The 14,337-nt window shown below is 41.5% G+C and overlaps 4 protein-coding genes across 12 annotated transcripts; 1 reads left to right on the top strand and 3 right to left on the bottom strand.

Moving 5' to 3' along the window:
- Nucleotides 1–224: 224 nt before the first annotated feature.
- Nucleotides 225–4,907, top strand: LOC103992562 (CDP-diacylglycerol--glycerol-3-phosphate 3-phosphatidyltransferase 2). Of its 2 annotated transcripts, none has more exons than XM_018829354.2 (7): nt 225–567; nt 2,486–2,583; nt 3,249–3,299; nt 3,414–3,527; nt 4,066–4,122; nt 4,230–4,315; nt 4,396–4,907. In XM_018829354.2, the coding sequence occupies exons 1-7, from the start codon at nt 324–326 to the stop codon at nt 4,511–4,513; spliced, it is 768 nt and encodes a 255-aa protein (XP_018684899.2). In that variant the 5' UTR covers nt 225–323; the 3' UTR covers nt 4,514–4,907. The 2 variants fall into 2 exon arrangements, with proteins under 2 accessions (XP_018684899.2, XP_018684898.2); XM_018829353.2 differs by having other exon boundaries at nt 4,227–4,315.
- Nucleotides 4,908–6,119: 1,212 nt separating this feature from the next.
- Nucleotides 6,120–8,648, bottom strand: LOC135617767 (syntaxin-22-like). Of its 6 annotated transcripts, none has more exons than XR_010488836.1 (6): nt 8,238–8,561; nt 7,974–8,120; nt 7,820–7,897; nt 6,955–7,112; nt 6,787–6,891; nt 6,120–6,340 (listed from the first exon to the last, which is right to left on the bottom strand). XR_010488836.1 is itself a non-coding variant. In XM_065118354.1 (6 exons), exons 1-6 carry the CDS (start codon nt 8,492–8,494, stop codon nt 6,224–6,226), a joined length of 849 nt encoding a protein of 282 aa, XP_064974426.1. In that variant the 5' UTR covers nt 8,495–8,569; the 3' UTR covers nt 6,120–6,223. The 6 variants fall into 6 exon arrangements, 5 of the variants coding, with proteins under 5 accessions (XP_064974426.1, XP_064974427.1, XP_064974425.1 ...); XM_065118354.1 differs by having other exon boundaries at nt 6,787–6,887; nt 7,820–7,888; nt 8,238–8,569; XM_065118355.1 differs by having other exon boundaries at nt 6,777–6,887; nt 8,238–8,557.
- A 110-nt stretch (nt 8,649–8,758) lies between these two features.
- On the bottom strand, nt 8,759–10,762 carry LOC135617769 (uncharacterized). Of its 3 annotated transcripts, none has more exons than XM_065118360.1 (4): nt 10,558–10,762; nt 9,895–10,071; nt 9,344–9,404; nt 8,759–9,235 (listed from the first exon to the last, which is right to left on the bottom strand). In XM_065118360.1, the coding sequence occupies exons 2-4, from the start codon at nt 10,062–10,064 to the stop codon at nt 8,945–8,947; spliced, it is 522 nt and encodes a 173-aa protein (XP_064974432.1). In that variant the 5' UTR covers nt 10,065–10,071; nt 10,558–10,762; the 3' UTR covers nt 8,759–8,944. The 3 variants fall into 3 exon arrangements, with proteins under 3 accessions (XP_064974432.1, XP_064974430.1, XP_064974431.1); XM_065118358.1 differs by having other exon boundaries at nt 9,895–10,076; nt 10,558–10,757; XM_065118359.1 differs by lacking the exon at nt 10,558–10,762 and adding an exon at nt 10,338–10,542 and having other exon boundaries at nt 9,895–10,076.
- A 1,596-nt stretch (nt 10,763–12,358) lies between these two features.
- LOC135617766 (small ribosomal subunit protein eS27y-like) lies at nt 12,359–13,400 on the bottom strand. The gene is made up of 4 exons (XM_065118352.1): nt 13,256–13,400; nt 13,051–13,152; nt 12,923–12,951; nt 12,359–12,842 (listed from the first exon to the last, which is right to left on the bottom strand). Exons 1-4 carry the CDS (start codon nt 13,256–13,258, stop codon nt 12,716–12,718), a joined length of 261 nt encoding a protein of 86 aa, XP_064974424.1. The 5' UTR covers nt 13,259–13,400; the 3' UTR covers nt 12,359–12,715.
- Between the last annotated feature and the right edge of the window lie 937 nt (nt 13,401–14,337).

Genomic DNA, 14,337 nt, shown 5'->3' with positions numbered 1-14,337 from the left:
AATCTATAATGGGTTAGGATATTGAATCCATCCTTGATCTAATTTCCTTATCGAACCCAACATTGAGATCCATTAATTGTTATCGGATTCGTATATTTCGGTTTATCTGTCCATCATCCACGTGAGTTTGTTGCCTTAGATGACACGCTCTCGCACGTGCCGCGGCCGTTCTGCTCGTTGAGAATTGAATCTGCCCTACTCGTAACGTACTCGCACACGACTAACCGGACGGCCCAGGAATAAATCGCGCCTTCGCAACAGCAGGTCAGGGAGGGCACGGCGCGATACACGGGCGCGAGTCTCGGTGGTTGTGGTGATCGTGGATGGCTCGAGCAAGAAAGAAGGCGGGTGGTGGGCCGGGAGAGACGAACCCCCGTGGCGACGCCGCAAGCGCCATAGGTTCCCTTTACGAGTGCGGCGGCGGGAAAGTAGGCATGCAGATGAGTGGGCGAAAGCAATCGCCGCCATCGACGCCGCCGATGCCGCAGAATGGTCCTGGGAGGTTGTTCACTCTGCCGACGGTTCTCACCATCGGCCGGGTCGCCGCCATCCCCCTTTTCGTGAGCAGTACGTGGTCTTAATGCCGATCTATTATCTTCTTCTCATGCGTCATTTCTTCTTAGATCCGTTTCTTTCCGGCTTAGATGATATTGAGAGGTTGGGTCGTTGAACTGAGAAATGATTACCCTAATTTTAGATACATGCCCTTTTTTCTCGACTTAAAGGTATGTTGTTTGTTATGGGTGCTAAAACGTATGGCGAGGAGGGTCTCGGTCTTTGTATATTTAAGGTTTTGAAGCATGTGATCGAGATTTCTTTTACTTTCTTATATCATGTCGGAAGAATAATGGTTTTCTTTGGATAATCGTGATGTATATGGAGAATGGAAGATAAAGAATCGTACATCTGTAAGGCCCTCTTTCCTTTCTTTAGAGATAGAAAAGGGAAGCGCGGCACATCAGTACCAAATAAAACATTCCCAAGATAAGAAGCAAAAGTGTTCTAAAATTCAGCACCATTTTCTCTTGCGGAATTGCTTGGTTGTGGTTGCAGTGGCCGGTGCCGATGAGGGTAGTATTGCCCTCGATGAAGAAACCAAACAATGAGATTTCATATCCTACATATTATAACAAAGGACGAGTTATTGATGCTTTGCCTTTGTTCTTTTTGTTATAACTCTTTAACTATATGCAAAAACCCATGAACAGACAGACCATCATAGGAAGATTCTTGAAAATAGTTGACAATAGTTGGATCTGCCTTGCATATTCAACAATCCATCAAGGGATGAACCTGCAGGCTCCATATAAAGACTGTAATGTGGCACTAGAGAAAATGAACCCTTACATCTTGGATTATTAAATATTATGAACATTAAAAATATATTGAATTTGTTTAATAGCATTATTGGTTACCAATAATCTCGGAGATCAATCAGTCTAAGGCCTTTTGAATTTTGAAATTTCATCTATACTTGTCTAAAAAATGCACAATGTGTCTAGACATTCAAAACTAATTTGTGGACTGACCACATGTGATGCTGACACAAATGTAAACATTCAAAACTAATTTGAATTCTAAGTATTTTGTAGTGATCAACCAAATCAGATAGCCATAATATAAATTTAACTCCATTCTATAGCTGCATTATGTGGTGATTTGCATCTGTTGATCACTGATTGTTGCATATCAAGTACAATTGCTTAGATTGTTGGTTCAACATTTCGGAAATATCTTTACCGATTGAAGTATCTTCAGATACATACCTGACAGTAATTTCCAGGTCATGTGCATCCTTTGTAGTTTACTTAAATATGTAATTCATTTGCTAAGAACTTGATCTCTGGTAAAGTGAGGTCATCCAATTGGTGCAAGTTCAATATGAGTAAGCCTTTCACATTATGTGACTGTTGGGATTTCAGCTTATGTCATCCAGTAGTTCTAGTTTCTCCAGTAACCCTAGTCTCTAATTAACTTTTTATACTTAGATCCTCTGTCTTAGTCGTTGTGTCAGTTATCAGCTAGAAGCTAATGATTATTGTACTCTTGATTCTTTTTTCTCCATATAGAATGGTAATTGTTGACGGTTTTTTTTTTTTTTGCCTCGTTTATGATCTCTTTCTGTTTTTTTGGTTTACGCTAAATACCCTACATCAAACAGAGTAATTTATGGTTCTGCAGTTTATTCAATAAAGTGAATGAGTTGTACTGAATTTCTGTAGGCAGTCACACCATTTTCTAAATTGTATATTGCACTTAATCCAGTTGCTGAATGAAAAGCGCAGTTTTCTTGATCACTAAGCTCTTTATATTTTTCTATTACAATAGATGGGAGGTTATCTATGTTTCTTCTTCTTTGTGAAAAACTTGTTGTTGATAGCATATTACTATTTTCAGTATTTTTTCAGGTGCTTATATAAATCTACCGGTAAAATTTTATAGTTTGTCTAAGTGCAAAGGCTGACATGTTAACGACTCTCATTAGCTTTTTACATGGATGGTTGGTGGGGAGCAACTGCTACAACAAGCATCTTTCTTCTCGCTGCAATTACAGATTGGCTAGATGGTTATATTGCAAGAAAGGTATGTGGTTCATATGTCATGCTGCAACCTTGATTGAGTAATGTTGTCAGGATCTGAATCAGAACCTGAGGTGGCTTTGGGGTTGAATGAGTTGTGAATCATATCACCATTTAAGAATCGTGTCCATGGCCTTTCAAAGATTATACATTCCTATGATAATGAAATCAATCAGAAATGTGAGTTAATTGAAAATCTGATGAAGTGAGAAAAAGAAACCACTTTTTTTTTTCACCAACAAACATAAACTAAAGCATGTGCCGTAGCCCACTTCAACATGTTTGAGAAAAAAATGGAGTTCCGCACCAATTTTCTTTTGATTTAGTTATTGAAACTTAATTAAAATAATCTCTTAGTAAAAAGATAAGTTTATCTTCAATAATTCTATTTCTAATTCTTAACAAATGTAAACTCATTTTAGATTGTGGTGAAGATTTTAATAAATCATTGAAGATAATTGATGATTGCAATATCTGAAACCTTGTTGGATCTTGTCATTTGAGGTAATGATTCATTGCAATTCTATGGGGTGGCAATTTTTTAAGTACAGGACCAAGCTTCTTTTAGGCCCATGTTGATTGGATTGTTTGTCGTAAGACCCTGATGACCTTGCATGTGACAAACCAATATATTAGTCACAATTGACACTAACTTGTGGCAATTCCTAGATGCGGCTTGAAACAGCATTTGGTGCATTTTTGGATCCTGTCGCTGACAAGGTATACCTTATCCATTTTACATACATGCTGTCAAGTTCCAGAACTCTCTCTATATTAAATTTATATGCGTGAATAATAATATATATATATTTTTTTTTTTTCATTTGCTCGAAGCTTATGGTTGCTGCCACATTGGTATTGTTGTGCACTAAACCTTTTGAATGTGCTATATTTGGGGATGTTCCATGGCTTTTGACGGCACCTTCAATCACCATCATTGGTAGAGAGGTAATCACCACTTTGTAAACTAAGGTTTCTTTTTCCATGTGTGTGCACTCAAGAAGCTCATTCATTCCTTCATTTTCTTATCTATTATGTGTTTGTATTCTTTCCTATACCACTTAACCAAATAACTTTAAAATTCACACTCCTCTGATATATAACTTTAATAAATTTGCTCTGTTAACCTTATGTTTGTCATATCTGCCTCCCGTATCAAAAGTTAGTCTATTAATGCACGAGGACAAAATCGGTGCACAATTTTAAGTGTTTTGGCCTCCAAAACTCTTGTTTATTTAATTCACACTGCTTGCGTATAACTTATTCCGAGGTTTATTTTTTCTGTCAACCTTATATGTTTGTGGTGCTTTGTAGACTTCAGACTAAATTCAGAAGAAATGGATGAGTAAATATATGCAATAAGGAAATCAAAGTTCAATTTGCCAACTCAATTTTTTTCTATATATTATGACTTCAAATGGAGTTGATTTGTTTGTTTTTTTCTCAATGGCCATTGACTGTTTTTAGCATTCATCTCTTTTTGTAGATAACTATGTCGGCAGTCAGAGAGTGGGCTGCATCTCAGAATAGTCTTGCTCTTGAGGTATCTCTTTTTGGCTTTCCACTGGTTGTGTCGTTTCATCAGCAAATATATTTTTCATTTCATGTTTGGAAAGTTTGCAATGGTAACCAAATAATTTATGGCAGCAGGCTGTAGCAGTAAACAAATTGGGGAAATGGAAAACAGCAACACAAATGACTGCGCTAACTGCCCTTCTTGCTAGCAGAGATCCCAGGTTACGATCTTGTGTTGCTGCTTTCCATTTCCCCAATTTGTTTATGGTATCATTCTTACATATTTGAAGTGTGATTGCAGCATGGCAGTGCCGAGCGTTTTAGCTTCTGGCATAGGTCTGCTCTATGTTTCAGCTGGCCTAGCCGTATGGTCACTAGTCGTGTACACGAGGAAGATATGGACAGTATCGCTCAAGTAGATAGCGACAGGCTAAATCTGCCACAAGCATACAAATAACAATCTAGATGATGCACCGGCACTATTCATCCAGTTGCATATCCGTCACGAGAAGCGTGTTCTTCATCCGTAGCTGTTTCAAAGCCGCTGCTACAGATGGGATATATGCAGAGAAACAAGCTGATTCATCGCCATTGATAGATAAGATCATGTATTAACAGAAACTGTGCAAGTAAGATGGGCACCGTTGGGAAATCATATAGTAGGCGGCCGGCCAAATGGACAAAATTCGCTCTGAGGTACACTGAATGGGTTGTATGTGACCTCATACATAGTAGAATATGTAGATTGCTGAAGCTTTACCGTCCTACCTGTCTCAACAGATCACAGCTTAATTGACGACAGTAGGCATATTTTGGCGCGGGGGTTGATCTTTTTTTTATTTTAAATGCCTAAACATGAGTTGCAGTTCAAAAACCATCAGCAATTTGGAGACGTTGGCTGCCGAGGATCCTTCTCGGAGACGCCGTCGATCGACACCGCCGAGTCATCGGCCCTCACGGATCCCCGTCCGAGGTACGATAGGTATATTTGTTTGAGCTTTGGGGGTGATGGAAATGACATCACCCCAGAGCATGTAACGGAACCCCCGAATGAAGAGGCATTCAAGACGACACATTCTTTTCTTCGTCCGCTCGAATGTCGTCGTCTCCTTTTCCCTTCTCCTCCACCGGAGCGGTGTCGCCTTCGCTTCTCAAGTGGTACGTCTTCCTAAATCCTTCTCACGATCCGCGCTATGGCTGCATACAAGAAAAAGCGCCCGCTACGTTGGTCCTGAGGCGATCCGACCTCCACTTCCATCCAAGCCCCTCAACGACCGCCTCTCATTCAGTTCTACTTCGTCCGCCTCCCAAGCCCTCCGTGTCGTTCTGGCTCCCCAAACTGCCCCCAACCCCTAAAACCCTCCGCCTCCTCGACTGGGACTTCGTTCCGTTCAACGACGCCCTTGATGCCAGGAGATGGATCAGTTCGTGCACCACGATAGCTGCCCTGGCCTCAACCGGTGGCACGAACTGATTGATCTCCTGGCATCAAGGCCGTCGTTCAACGGGGTGAAGGGTTCACGTCAGGAGGGTGTGGTTCGCCAGCGGTGGTGTTCGTGGAAGGGTTCACGCCGCAGCAGAACGATGGGCATGATTGCGAGTGGTGGTCTGCGATTGGTGTGTCGATTAGGGCGGGCGCATGGACGGGAAGAACAGATGGTTTGCCGCCGTGAAGGAGGAGGCCGATGCCGATGCGGTGGATAAAGCTGAGAGGCGAAATCTGGAGGCTTATGCCAAGTTTGATGGAGCGCAAGTGACGGGTAAAACACTGGTTCTCTTGTTCTTTGGCTTTGGTTCAACTCGTTGCTTTTGTAGCTTCTTCTAATATCGCTGAGTTCCAAATTTTGATTGACATGAGTTGCTGCCGGAATGCAACTCACTTATGATTGCTTGAAGCTAAATTAGCAGAAACAGGACCAAGAAATTTGTATAACAGGGCGTTGTTTGTTTCTTTCTTGCTTTTGAGCTGCTACTTGTGCATATTCTCGCTATCTAAGAGCAGATACAGTTGCTTCCAAATTCAGGTTAGTAGAAAGCATACTCGATAACATTGTGATGCTTCAAAATTAGCTTACAATCATGAGATGTTAGAAACTGATTAGCGATACATATTGCCTGACACATAATGATCATTGCTTCACTAGTGATTGTACTGGATCGTCATGTCGGGCAAGCAACTGGCGCAAGATGAGAACAAGGAGAACGATGACCAGCACCAGCACCAAAATTATCAACACCCAGCACACCTGTTGAAAAGAACAGCAGACATCATCCTAATTGCAGTGATAGAATCTCTTGGAGCCAAGTACTATTTCTTTCATACAATACACTGAGGAGATTCAGGTAATCAGTTCTTGCACAAACTAATCCTCTTCCTAGTCTATGCTTCTAATATTTAGAGGAATTTAGCTACAGAATACCACATTCCCAGTTCTGCATCTTAATTAGGTTTCTAGAAGAGTGTTCTGTTAGAGGAGCACCTGATCACACTGAATATGCTTAATGAGTAGCTCCCTGGCAATGCTATATCTCATTTTGTTTTACTAAACTCTCCTGTTTTTGTTTTAGCACTCATGTATTTTAATGGAATAGTTAGTCTCTTGACTAATAGTTTCCATTTAAGACCTTCGCTTACGAGTTCAAAGCAACTTAGCGACTAGGATTATTTAAAGTAGGTATTACCAAGACTCACCCAAGAAGACCTAGATCTACTGCATTTGGAAGCCTTGTACAGTTGTTCTTTAGCTCGGCCTGTCGATGCTGCTGACTCTTCGATACGCTTATCGATGTTATCTGTCTAACATTAATCAAAATTAATACACCATTAAATGAATTTGATGCATACCAATTTTAGGCTTACCTATACTGATAGGCTGGTCATGAAGTAAGACAGCGAGATCTTGATAAATTTCGTGTATTTTCTGTACATCGTAGTGTATTTCTTTGATATCTTTCTCGCTTTCCTCTATTATGGCCTCATTGAAGACTATCTCATTCTCCAAGGAGAGTAACTCTTGCCTGCGGATGAAAGCGATTTCCGCGAAACCGTCTTTGGAAATGAAGAAAAACTAGCAGAGTATAGACTAATAATAGAAAACCTTTGGTTTCTTAAGTTAAGAAAGATGTCCAACACTCGAACAAAATTTCATTCTGCATTAAGTTAAGGTTTATTAATGTTGAAACTCAAATTTCCCAAAGTATAATTACTTTCATCCTCTGCATCAAACATCTCTGGACATCATAAGTCGGGTTATTGGTATCACTCGACTCGAGTGCTAGTTTGAAAGTTTAAAGAGCCATTAGCTATCCAAGATGTCCCCAGAAGAATCACAAATTATCTTTCTCAACTACATTTTGTGTGTTGAAGTTTCTTGATGCTGTAATAGCATTGTTTCTTTTATGATTTGGATATTTGGGGTTCCACACACACACAAAAAAAAAATGCTAATTATGTTGAAGCTTCTCAGATTTTGTACTGAAGGCAGCCCAGCGGATTGGATCGATTTGTATTTACTCTCATGTCTCAGATGTTTTCCTACAGGCATGAAGAGAGAGAAAATGAATGGATTTGGCTCACTCTCTCGTTCTCCTGTAAGATATGAGTTCCATGGCTCAGCATATACCCATGGGATCTTAAAGAGCGTACGTACCATCATCTTGGTGTAAACCAAATTGAAGGTTTTATTTGGGCCAATCTCTGTTTTGTGTACTCCAGCAACGCTTACCTCGTCTGTTCCCAGAGCAGCAGCAACCTGTCGTCGTCACCTGCATCCTCTCCCGCAGCAGTCTCTTCGCTGGGCGAGCTGCCAAAATCCACTACGTCATGTGCAATCAAGCGACTCAAAAGAAGTGATCGGTTGAAGAGGGAGGCAGGGAGACCTCGTCAGCGGCCAAGGCCGAGAAGGGGAGGCGTTACGGGCATCTTCCCGCTTCATAGCGAGCTTTTGGGCCTTTTGGAGATCAAGCAGCGCGGCTACGAAGTCCCCAGCGAGCTTCGACTTCGACCTCTCAAACTCGTCGATCGTCCTGCCATTAAAGGAAGACGATCTTAAAGAAGAGAGAGAAAGAATGGAGAAGGGAAACTGTGCGTACATATTCGCGGCTGGCATCGAGAGCTTGAAGTGCTGCGGAGGTGTTCCTCACCGATGGGCCGATCGTCTTCCTTGATACTTGCCGGGAACAGAGGATGCTTCAGACCTGAGGGAATACATGAAACCGAACACGGAAGAGAGAGAGAGAGAGGTACAGGACCTGCCGATCATTGACGAGACGCCGAAATCGAAGTCTCGATAGCAAGTGGAGGTTACCACGTTCATGAGCTCTTCTATGTCGACAGGTTCGTTTGGGTTGACCGTGTTTAGCTTTCGGTCATATGCTATTGTTTTGATACGGTAGCTCATGTGGATGCACACGCAAAGGCTTGTATTTTATGCTGTGTTCTTTGCAGTGGTTATACTATCACTCATTGTTTAACAAGTCAGCTTACGCTATTATTTTCTTAGAGAACAAGATCATGTTGCCAGATCCTGAAGCTACTGCTGAGGAGCATCGAGTCGTCACTTCCAATCCAATTCAAAGTGAGTAGCAGCCAAAAGATTACGGTGTGGATAGACATGAAGAGGGTTCAGTTCCACTCAGCAAGCAATGCAAAAGACCAACACAAGTCAGTCATGAAGATATATATTAGATTAGATTACACATAAACAACTACTAGCACTTTTTTACAACCTCTTCAACAATCTCTATTAGACTGAAGCAGACCAAACCCCAGACGCAAGAGCTGTGTACACATCAATTCCAAAGCATGGCGCATGTACAAAGGAAGGAAAATTTTCGACAGCAGCAGTAAATCAGGACAGGGCAGATACCACACGACGGCGGTCTTGTGGATCTCCCCGAGCGAATTGTTCGGTTCTGGAATCGAGTTTTGCTACAAATGAAGAGCCACATGAATGGGAGTTTCTTTCTCCCCGACTCGGAGTCCTTGTTTCATCATATATGTCGTCTGGAGAAGAAATAAACGATAGGTTTTCTTCAACAAAGAGAGCATCCCAGACTACTGGGTTGTTTGTTCGGACAGGAGGTGAGCCGCAGAAGAAACCTGGTTGCTTGCTTGAATCCAGGCCCTCCTCGGATTCATCCTGATGAAAGTTAATTTCCCGATCACAATTATTACTCAGTATCATAGACAATAATAAGATTAAAAGAAGAAATAAAATTCAAGAGTGCTCTCTGTCCCCAACTCTTACCTTGCCAAGTAGAGTATCCAAAATATTGAGCATGTGATCCCCTTGAAGTGCAGGCAAAATGCTGTATGTAGAAATAACGAAACGCAATTGTAAGTAAATCAATTCTCTTCACTGCTGTGACTAGTGAAAGATAAATTCCTGACATAAGATTGGCAGTAAAAAGTAATCTCTTTGCTCAACGGAAGCATTACGCGCATGTAGTGTTTGTTGCAAGCATCTCAGTTTACTGTATCCCCTTCGCTAAAGGACACTCATTAACTATGGGTCATGAGATAAATTGATGCTTCAGCCAACAAGCTGTTGTCGAAGCAGGTGTACAATTAATGTGGAATCAAGTCTCGGAATCTATGTATCCTATTCTGGATCTGAGCAAGCACAACAATGAACACAATTGTATCGATTACTAAAAGCAAGCAAGCATGTCGAATCTTATGTCATGTTAACCGCAAGAAAAAGATCATAAATGCTTGATTCAGATATCTACGTCTTCAACACAAATAGGGAACTCAGAGAGCAGCAATCTTTTTCTTAGAAAGGGTGGGTAAACTCACCCCTTCGCCTTGGAACCAAAATCCCCAACCCAGTCTAACACAGAGGAGGTTGCTTTCGGGGCGCGACGAGGCTGAGGACAGATAACTTCGACTCTTGGAACTCTTGCATCAGGCAAGAACTCCGGGAACAGCTGCCCGATACCACCCAGTCTTAGAGTGCGACTCTCCATCTCCGATCTTCCCTGCGGCACAGTAACAGTACATGAATGCTTTACGAGTCCAAAATACAAAACAAATAATTACATATATAGTGATGGAATATTAAGCAAGGCGGAAGAAGAAGCTAATCATTCGGCAACAAACAAATCATGTATGCAATTTCAGGAAGAAAACAGCGTGCTATCAAAGAAACTGGGATTCACCTCCGGGCCGTGCTGGGAGTAATAAGAACCAAAAAAAGATTGCAGTGAATTAACTATGAACAAGGTCACGACTGAACTTACAAGGCAAAGGGTAGACGGATGAGTCTGATACTAAACCCCGGATTCGATGATTCTTATGACAATCGACAAAGTCGGGTGGAATACTTTAAATAGGGTTTGATGATGGCGGCGGTAAGGAACACGAGGGAGATGAATACGAAGTGTCTCTTCGATGAATCCGTAACAACAAGATGATTAGAGAAGAAAAGGGAAGCGGAGAAGAAGGCGGTGGTGCTCTCACCAAATCTCGAGACGACGGCCCCGATTTCCCAGGACTCGGATCGGGGATCGACTTCCAAGAACTGGATCAGGCGACGGCGTGCAAGGACGAGGGAGAAAGAGGAGGGAAGAGGCGGTGCGGCTCCCCCGACCGCTTCTTCTCTCCTCCGAAGGCGGCGCCTCCCACCGCCTTCGACTTTTATTCACTGACTTGAGGTTAAAGAAACAGACAACATGGTCGGCGCCAATTACTTTTCTGTTACTTTAGTGCCGGTCGGCCCAAAAATGCCATGACGAAACCGGAAATTGGACCACCACATGGGCCGGTCCGAGTCGGTTCCCTGCACTCGCACTGATTCCCACGGAGAGGTAGTGAAATTACTTTTTTATTCGAGAATTTATGTTTCGATTAATCCGCGATATTTTTACCCACGCAAGCAATAAGATTTACCATTCGATGGTTTTGAAAACGATTAATTATAAAATAACCCTTATAATTAGTATATCTCGATCTTTATATTTAAAACATTACATTAAAATTTTTATACTTACAAAAATATAAAATAATTAATTTCATTACTCCAACAAAATCTATATCTCTTTTAATTTTTAACCTTACAAAATTATCTTTTTAATCCAATCCCAATATAATTTTTTGAGAATATAAAAATCAAAATACTAATGACAATTAATTAAAAATTAATATATAATTAACTTATTTGACAAAGGATCAACAGCACACCACTTCAAACTTAAGGACACCACTCGCAGCAATTACATACACATAAACACATGAAGGCTCAGCAGTATCAAATGCCAAGCGAAGCAAGTTCCCAAGTTCAAAATGCACTGTGCCATCACACTGTTATTGACCCAAATGTTCAAACTAAAACTTGGCCAAAGGTTGTGAGCAGAAGAATGACATTTGGTGATGCAATAATATGAAGTATTTGGACAGAGTGTGCTAAAAAAGAGAACAGTTGTCTTCAATATTGCCCACACTACAGCAAAGTTCAACAAGAAATACAATAAGACATCACTCAACACCCTAACTTGATCTTAAGATCTCCACCACCTTCACCATAGCATTACCGAGAAGATGCCGTGTAAGAGTTGGACCGACGCAGAGTAAGCAAGCATACAATATGAACATATCGTCGCTCACCGTACACCGGCTCTAAATGTTTAGTTGAGATATGCAACCAAATGCAACTCCAAATTGACCAAAAAAGTAGTGTGAGCAGAAGAATAACAACTAATGACACAATAATAAGAAGCAACTAAGCGTAGTGTGAGCAGAAGAATAACAACTAATGACACAATAATAAGAAGCAAGTAAGCGTAGAGTGCCAATCAAGAGAACGGTCGTATTCAATTACTCACACTAAACCAAAGTTCAACCAGAAATGTGACAAGACACCACTAAAATACCCAAGATTGATCTTAAGATTGCAACCTTCACTAAATCACCCTTAAGCATTACTGAGCCGACGATGCTTTGTATTCCATACCAAGAATGTATCATCACTCGCCAACTCTAAAGGAAACCAAATGTGCAAGTGTAGGCTAACCCGAATGGCTCAAACTCAAACCAAAAATTGTGAGCAGACAAATCTCATTTGGTGATGCAATAACAAGAAGCAGCAACCGGACATCGAGTGCCAATCAAGAGTACAGCTATATTGAAGTAATCACGTTAAAGCAAAGTTCAACATGAAATGCAATAAGATGACATTCAGAACCCTAGCTTGATCTTAAGATCACATCCTTCACTATATCAACCATAAGCATTAGTAAGAAAAAGATACAGAGTAAACCGGATCGATGCAAAGCAAGCATTACTTATATTGCATAGCACGAACATATCATCACTCACCATACACCAAAATCTAAATGTCGTGTGAAGATGCGAACCTACTATGATGGTGTAGGCAACATGAACGACTCAAACTTGACCGGAAGTTGTGAGCAGAAGAATCACACTTTGTAATGCAATCGTATGAAGCAATTGGACACAAGAGTGCCAATCAAGAGGACAGTTCTATTCAATTACCCACGCTAAAATAAAGTTCAACAAGAAATGCAATAAGACGCCATTCAAAACCCTAACTTCATGTTAAGATCTCAACCTTCACCAAATCATCCTTAAGCGTTGCCGAGAAAAAGGTGCAGAGCAAGAGTCAATCTCCCTTCCGCCGGAAGGAGCAGCCCTCGGTGAGCCTGGCGCGCCCCCCGGTCGGCTGGCAGAGGACGGTCTGGCAGTTGCCGCATACAACCACGGTCTGCGAGTGGCTGAACACAGTAGTTCTGCAAATTCGGACATCAAAAGCATGAATCATACCAGATCGTTAGACATCTGACTATCGGTTGAAGAAACAGCGTCTTACATGTTGAAGCAGCCTTGGCACTTCACATCCTAGGGTTTCAAAGACACAACAGATGTTTAGCAAGAAAGAAAGAAGGAAAGGAAAACAACAGCTGAAAACTGTCACGACGACGAGGGTAGATCGATTACCATGAAGAAGGAGTTGGGGGACTGCACGAGGCGCTTGAGCTTGTGCCTCCTCTTCTCGAGCTCGGCCGGAGGGTTCAGCAGATCGACATCGTTCGGTAGCACCTGATCGCCCGAGGCAACAAAATCAGCGAACGATCGAAGGTGGAAAACGAGTAAACAATCGGATCCATGAAGGGAAACGAAATCCACGGGTAGAATATTTTACCATCTTGGTGGAAACCTTAGGAGCTCTTCGAAAGCGAGGAAGTCCTGTAAGCGGCAGCCAGAGAAGCTCGTAAACCCTAATCGTGGCGACGATGCATATATATATATATATATATATATAGAAAAGAGAAAGACAATCGTGATCGTTGGATGGTCACGAATGCGATCTGATCCGCCCACTTGCGAACTGGGTTCGGTTTGGTCGGATCCCAACCCGATAATTTGGGCCGGGATGGAATTTGTTGAAAACTCAGAGTCCGATCGACAACATTTGTGTATATTGCAGTCTCCCTCCATTAATTATCACAATGACAAAGGGTAGACCTCGCATGCAATGGATGGGGGAGTGAGGCAAAGGTGACAAATACTGTCGACGGGTGGAGATGGTCACGGGGAAGAGTATTATTTGAAAAAAAAAATAGTTTTTTAAAATATTATTTAAAAAATAATATGATGAAATAAATATAAAAAGATAAATTCAAAGAAAAACTTATGCTCTGGCACCACTTCGTATTGCCCTTGCACAAGAAATTAGGGGTGTGAGTGTTGTTGTAATCTTTGCAGATCTTATTGGCTCTCGTTGAATTTATCACTCGTAGCCCTCATACAAATGAGGGAGCACGAGAGTTGTTATTGCTTCTGCATACCTCGTTGGTCCTCGTCGAACTTATCACCTATAGCTCTCACATGAGGAAGGAGGAGAGAGCGAGAATCACTATTACCTCTACGGATCCTACTGGTCCCCATCGGGCCAATCACCCACAACCATCGCGTAAGAAAGGAATTGGCGCGAAGGCTACCATTGCTTTCACAAGACTCTGCTCACCTCCATCAAACTTATCGTTCCATTCGTGCCTCCTCTCTTATTCGAGGGCTATGAGCGACGAATTCAGGAGGAGGATGCGACTAAACATGGAAAACTCAATCGTCCGTTTAATAAAAATAGAAGTAAAATAGGCTTATGTTTTTAAACATTTTTCGAGTACGAATCATTTACTGTATAAAAATTGTTTGAAATAAGAGTTTTTCCATAAATTCGCTCAATATAAAAACGAAAGCGTTGATGGTGAGTGACGTCATAAT

The sequence above is a fragment of the Musa acuminata genome, chromosome BXJ2-7, assembly GCF_036884655.1.
Source record: "Musa acuminata AAA Group cultivar baxijiao chromosome BXJ2-7, Cavendish_Baxijiao_AAA, whole genome shotgun sequence".
In the NCBI taxonomy this organism is placed as follows: Eukaryota; Viridiplantae; Streptophyta; class Magnoliopsida; order Zingiberales; family Musaceae; genus Musa; species Musa acuminata.
This window is presented reverse-complemented; position numbering and strand designations above follow the sequence as displayed.

Coding starts and splice junctions, on each gene's coding strand:
- LOC103992562 (XM_018829353.2), top strand. CDS start 324: ATGGCTCGAGCAAGAAAGAAGGCGGGTGGTGGGCCGGGAGAGACGAAC. Junction 3,300..3,413: donor TGGATCCTGTCGCTGACAAG/GTATACCTTATC, acceptor ATTTGCTCGAAG/CTTATGGTTGCTGCCACATT. Junction 3,528..4,065: donor TCACCATCATTGGTAGAGAG/GTAATCACCACT, acceptor CTCTTTTTGTAG/ATAACTATGTCGGCAGTCAG.
- LOC135617767 (XM_065118353.1), bottom strand. CDS start 8,494: ATGAGCTACCGTATCAAAACAATAGCATATGACCGAAAGCTAAACACG. Junction 6,888..6,954: donor TGACCAGCCTATCAGTATAG/GTAAGCCTAAAA, acceptor AATGTTAGACAG/ATAACATCGATAAGCGTATC. Junction 6,341..6,786: donor GTAGATCTAGGTCTTCTTGG/GTGAGTCTTGGT, acceptor TCTTTTCAACAG/GTGTGCTGGGTGTTGATAAT.
- LOC135617769 (XM_065118360.1), bottom strand. CDS start 10,064: ATGGAGAGTCGCACTCTAAGACTGGGTGGTATCGGGCAGCTGTTCCCG. Junction 9,405..9,894: donor TTTGGTTCCAAGGCGAAGGG/GTGAGTTTACCC, acceptor TTCTACATACAG/CATTTTGCCTGCACTTCAAG. Junction 9,236..9,343: donor TGGATACTCTACTTGGCAAG/GTAAGAGTTGGG, acceptor AACTTTCATCAG/GATGAATCCGAGGAGGGCCT.
- LOC135617766 (XM_065118352.1), bottom strand. Junction 12,952..13,050: donor CCCCCAACTCCTTCTTCATG/GTAATCGATCTA, acceptor TTGAAACCCTAG/GATGTGAAGTGCCAAGGCTG. Junction 12,843..12,922: donor TGCCAAGGCTGCTTCAACAT/GTAAGACGCTGT, acceptor CCGAATTTGCAG/AACTACTGTGTTCAGCCACT.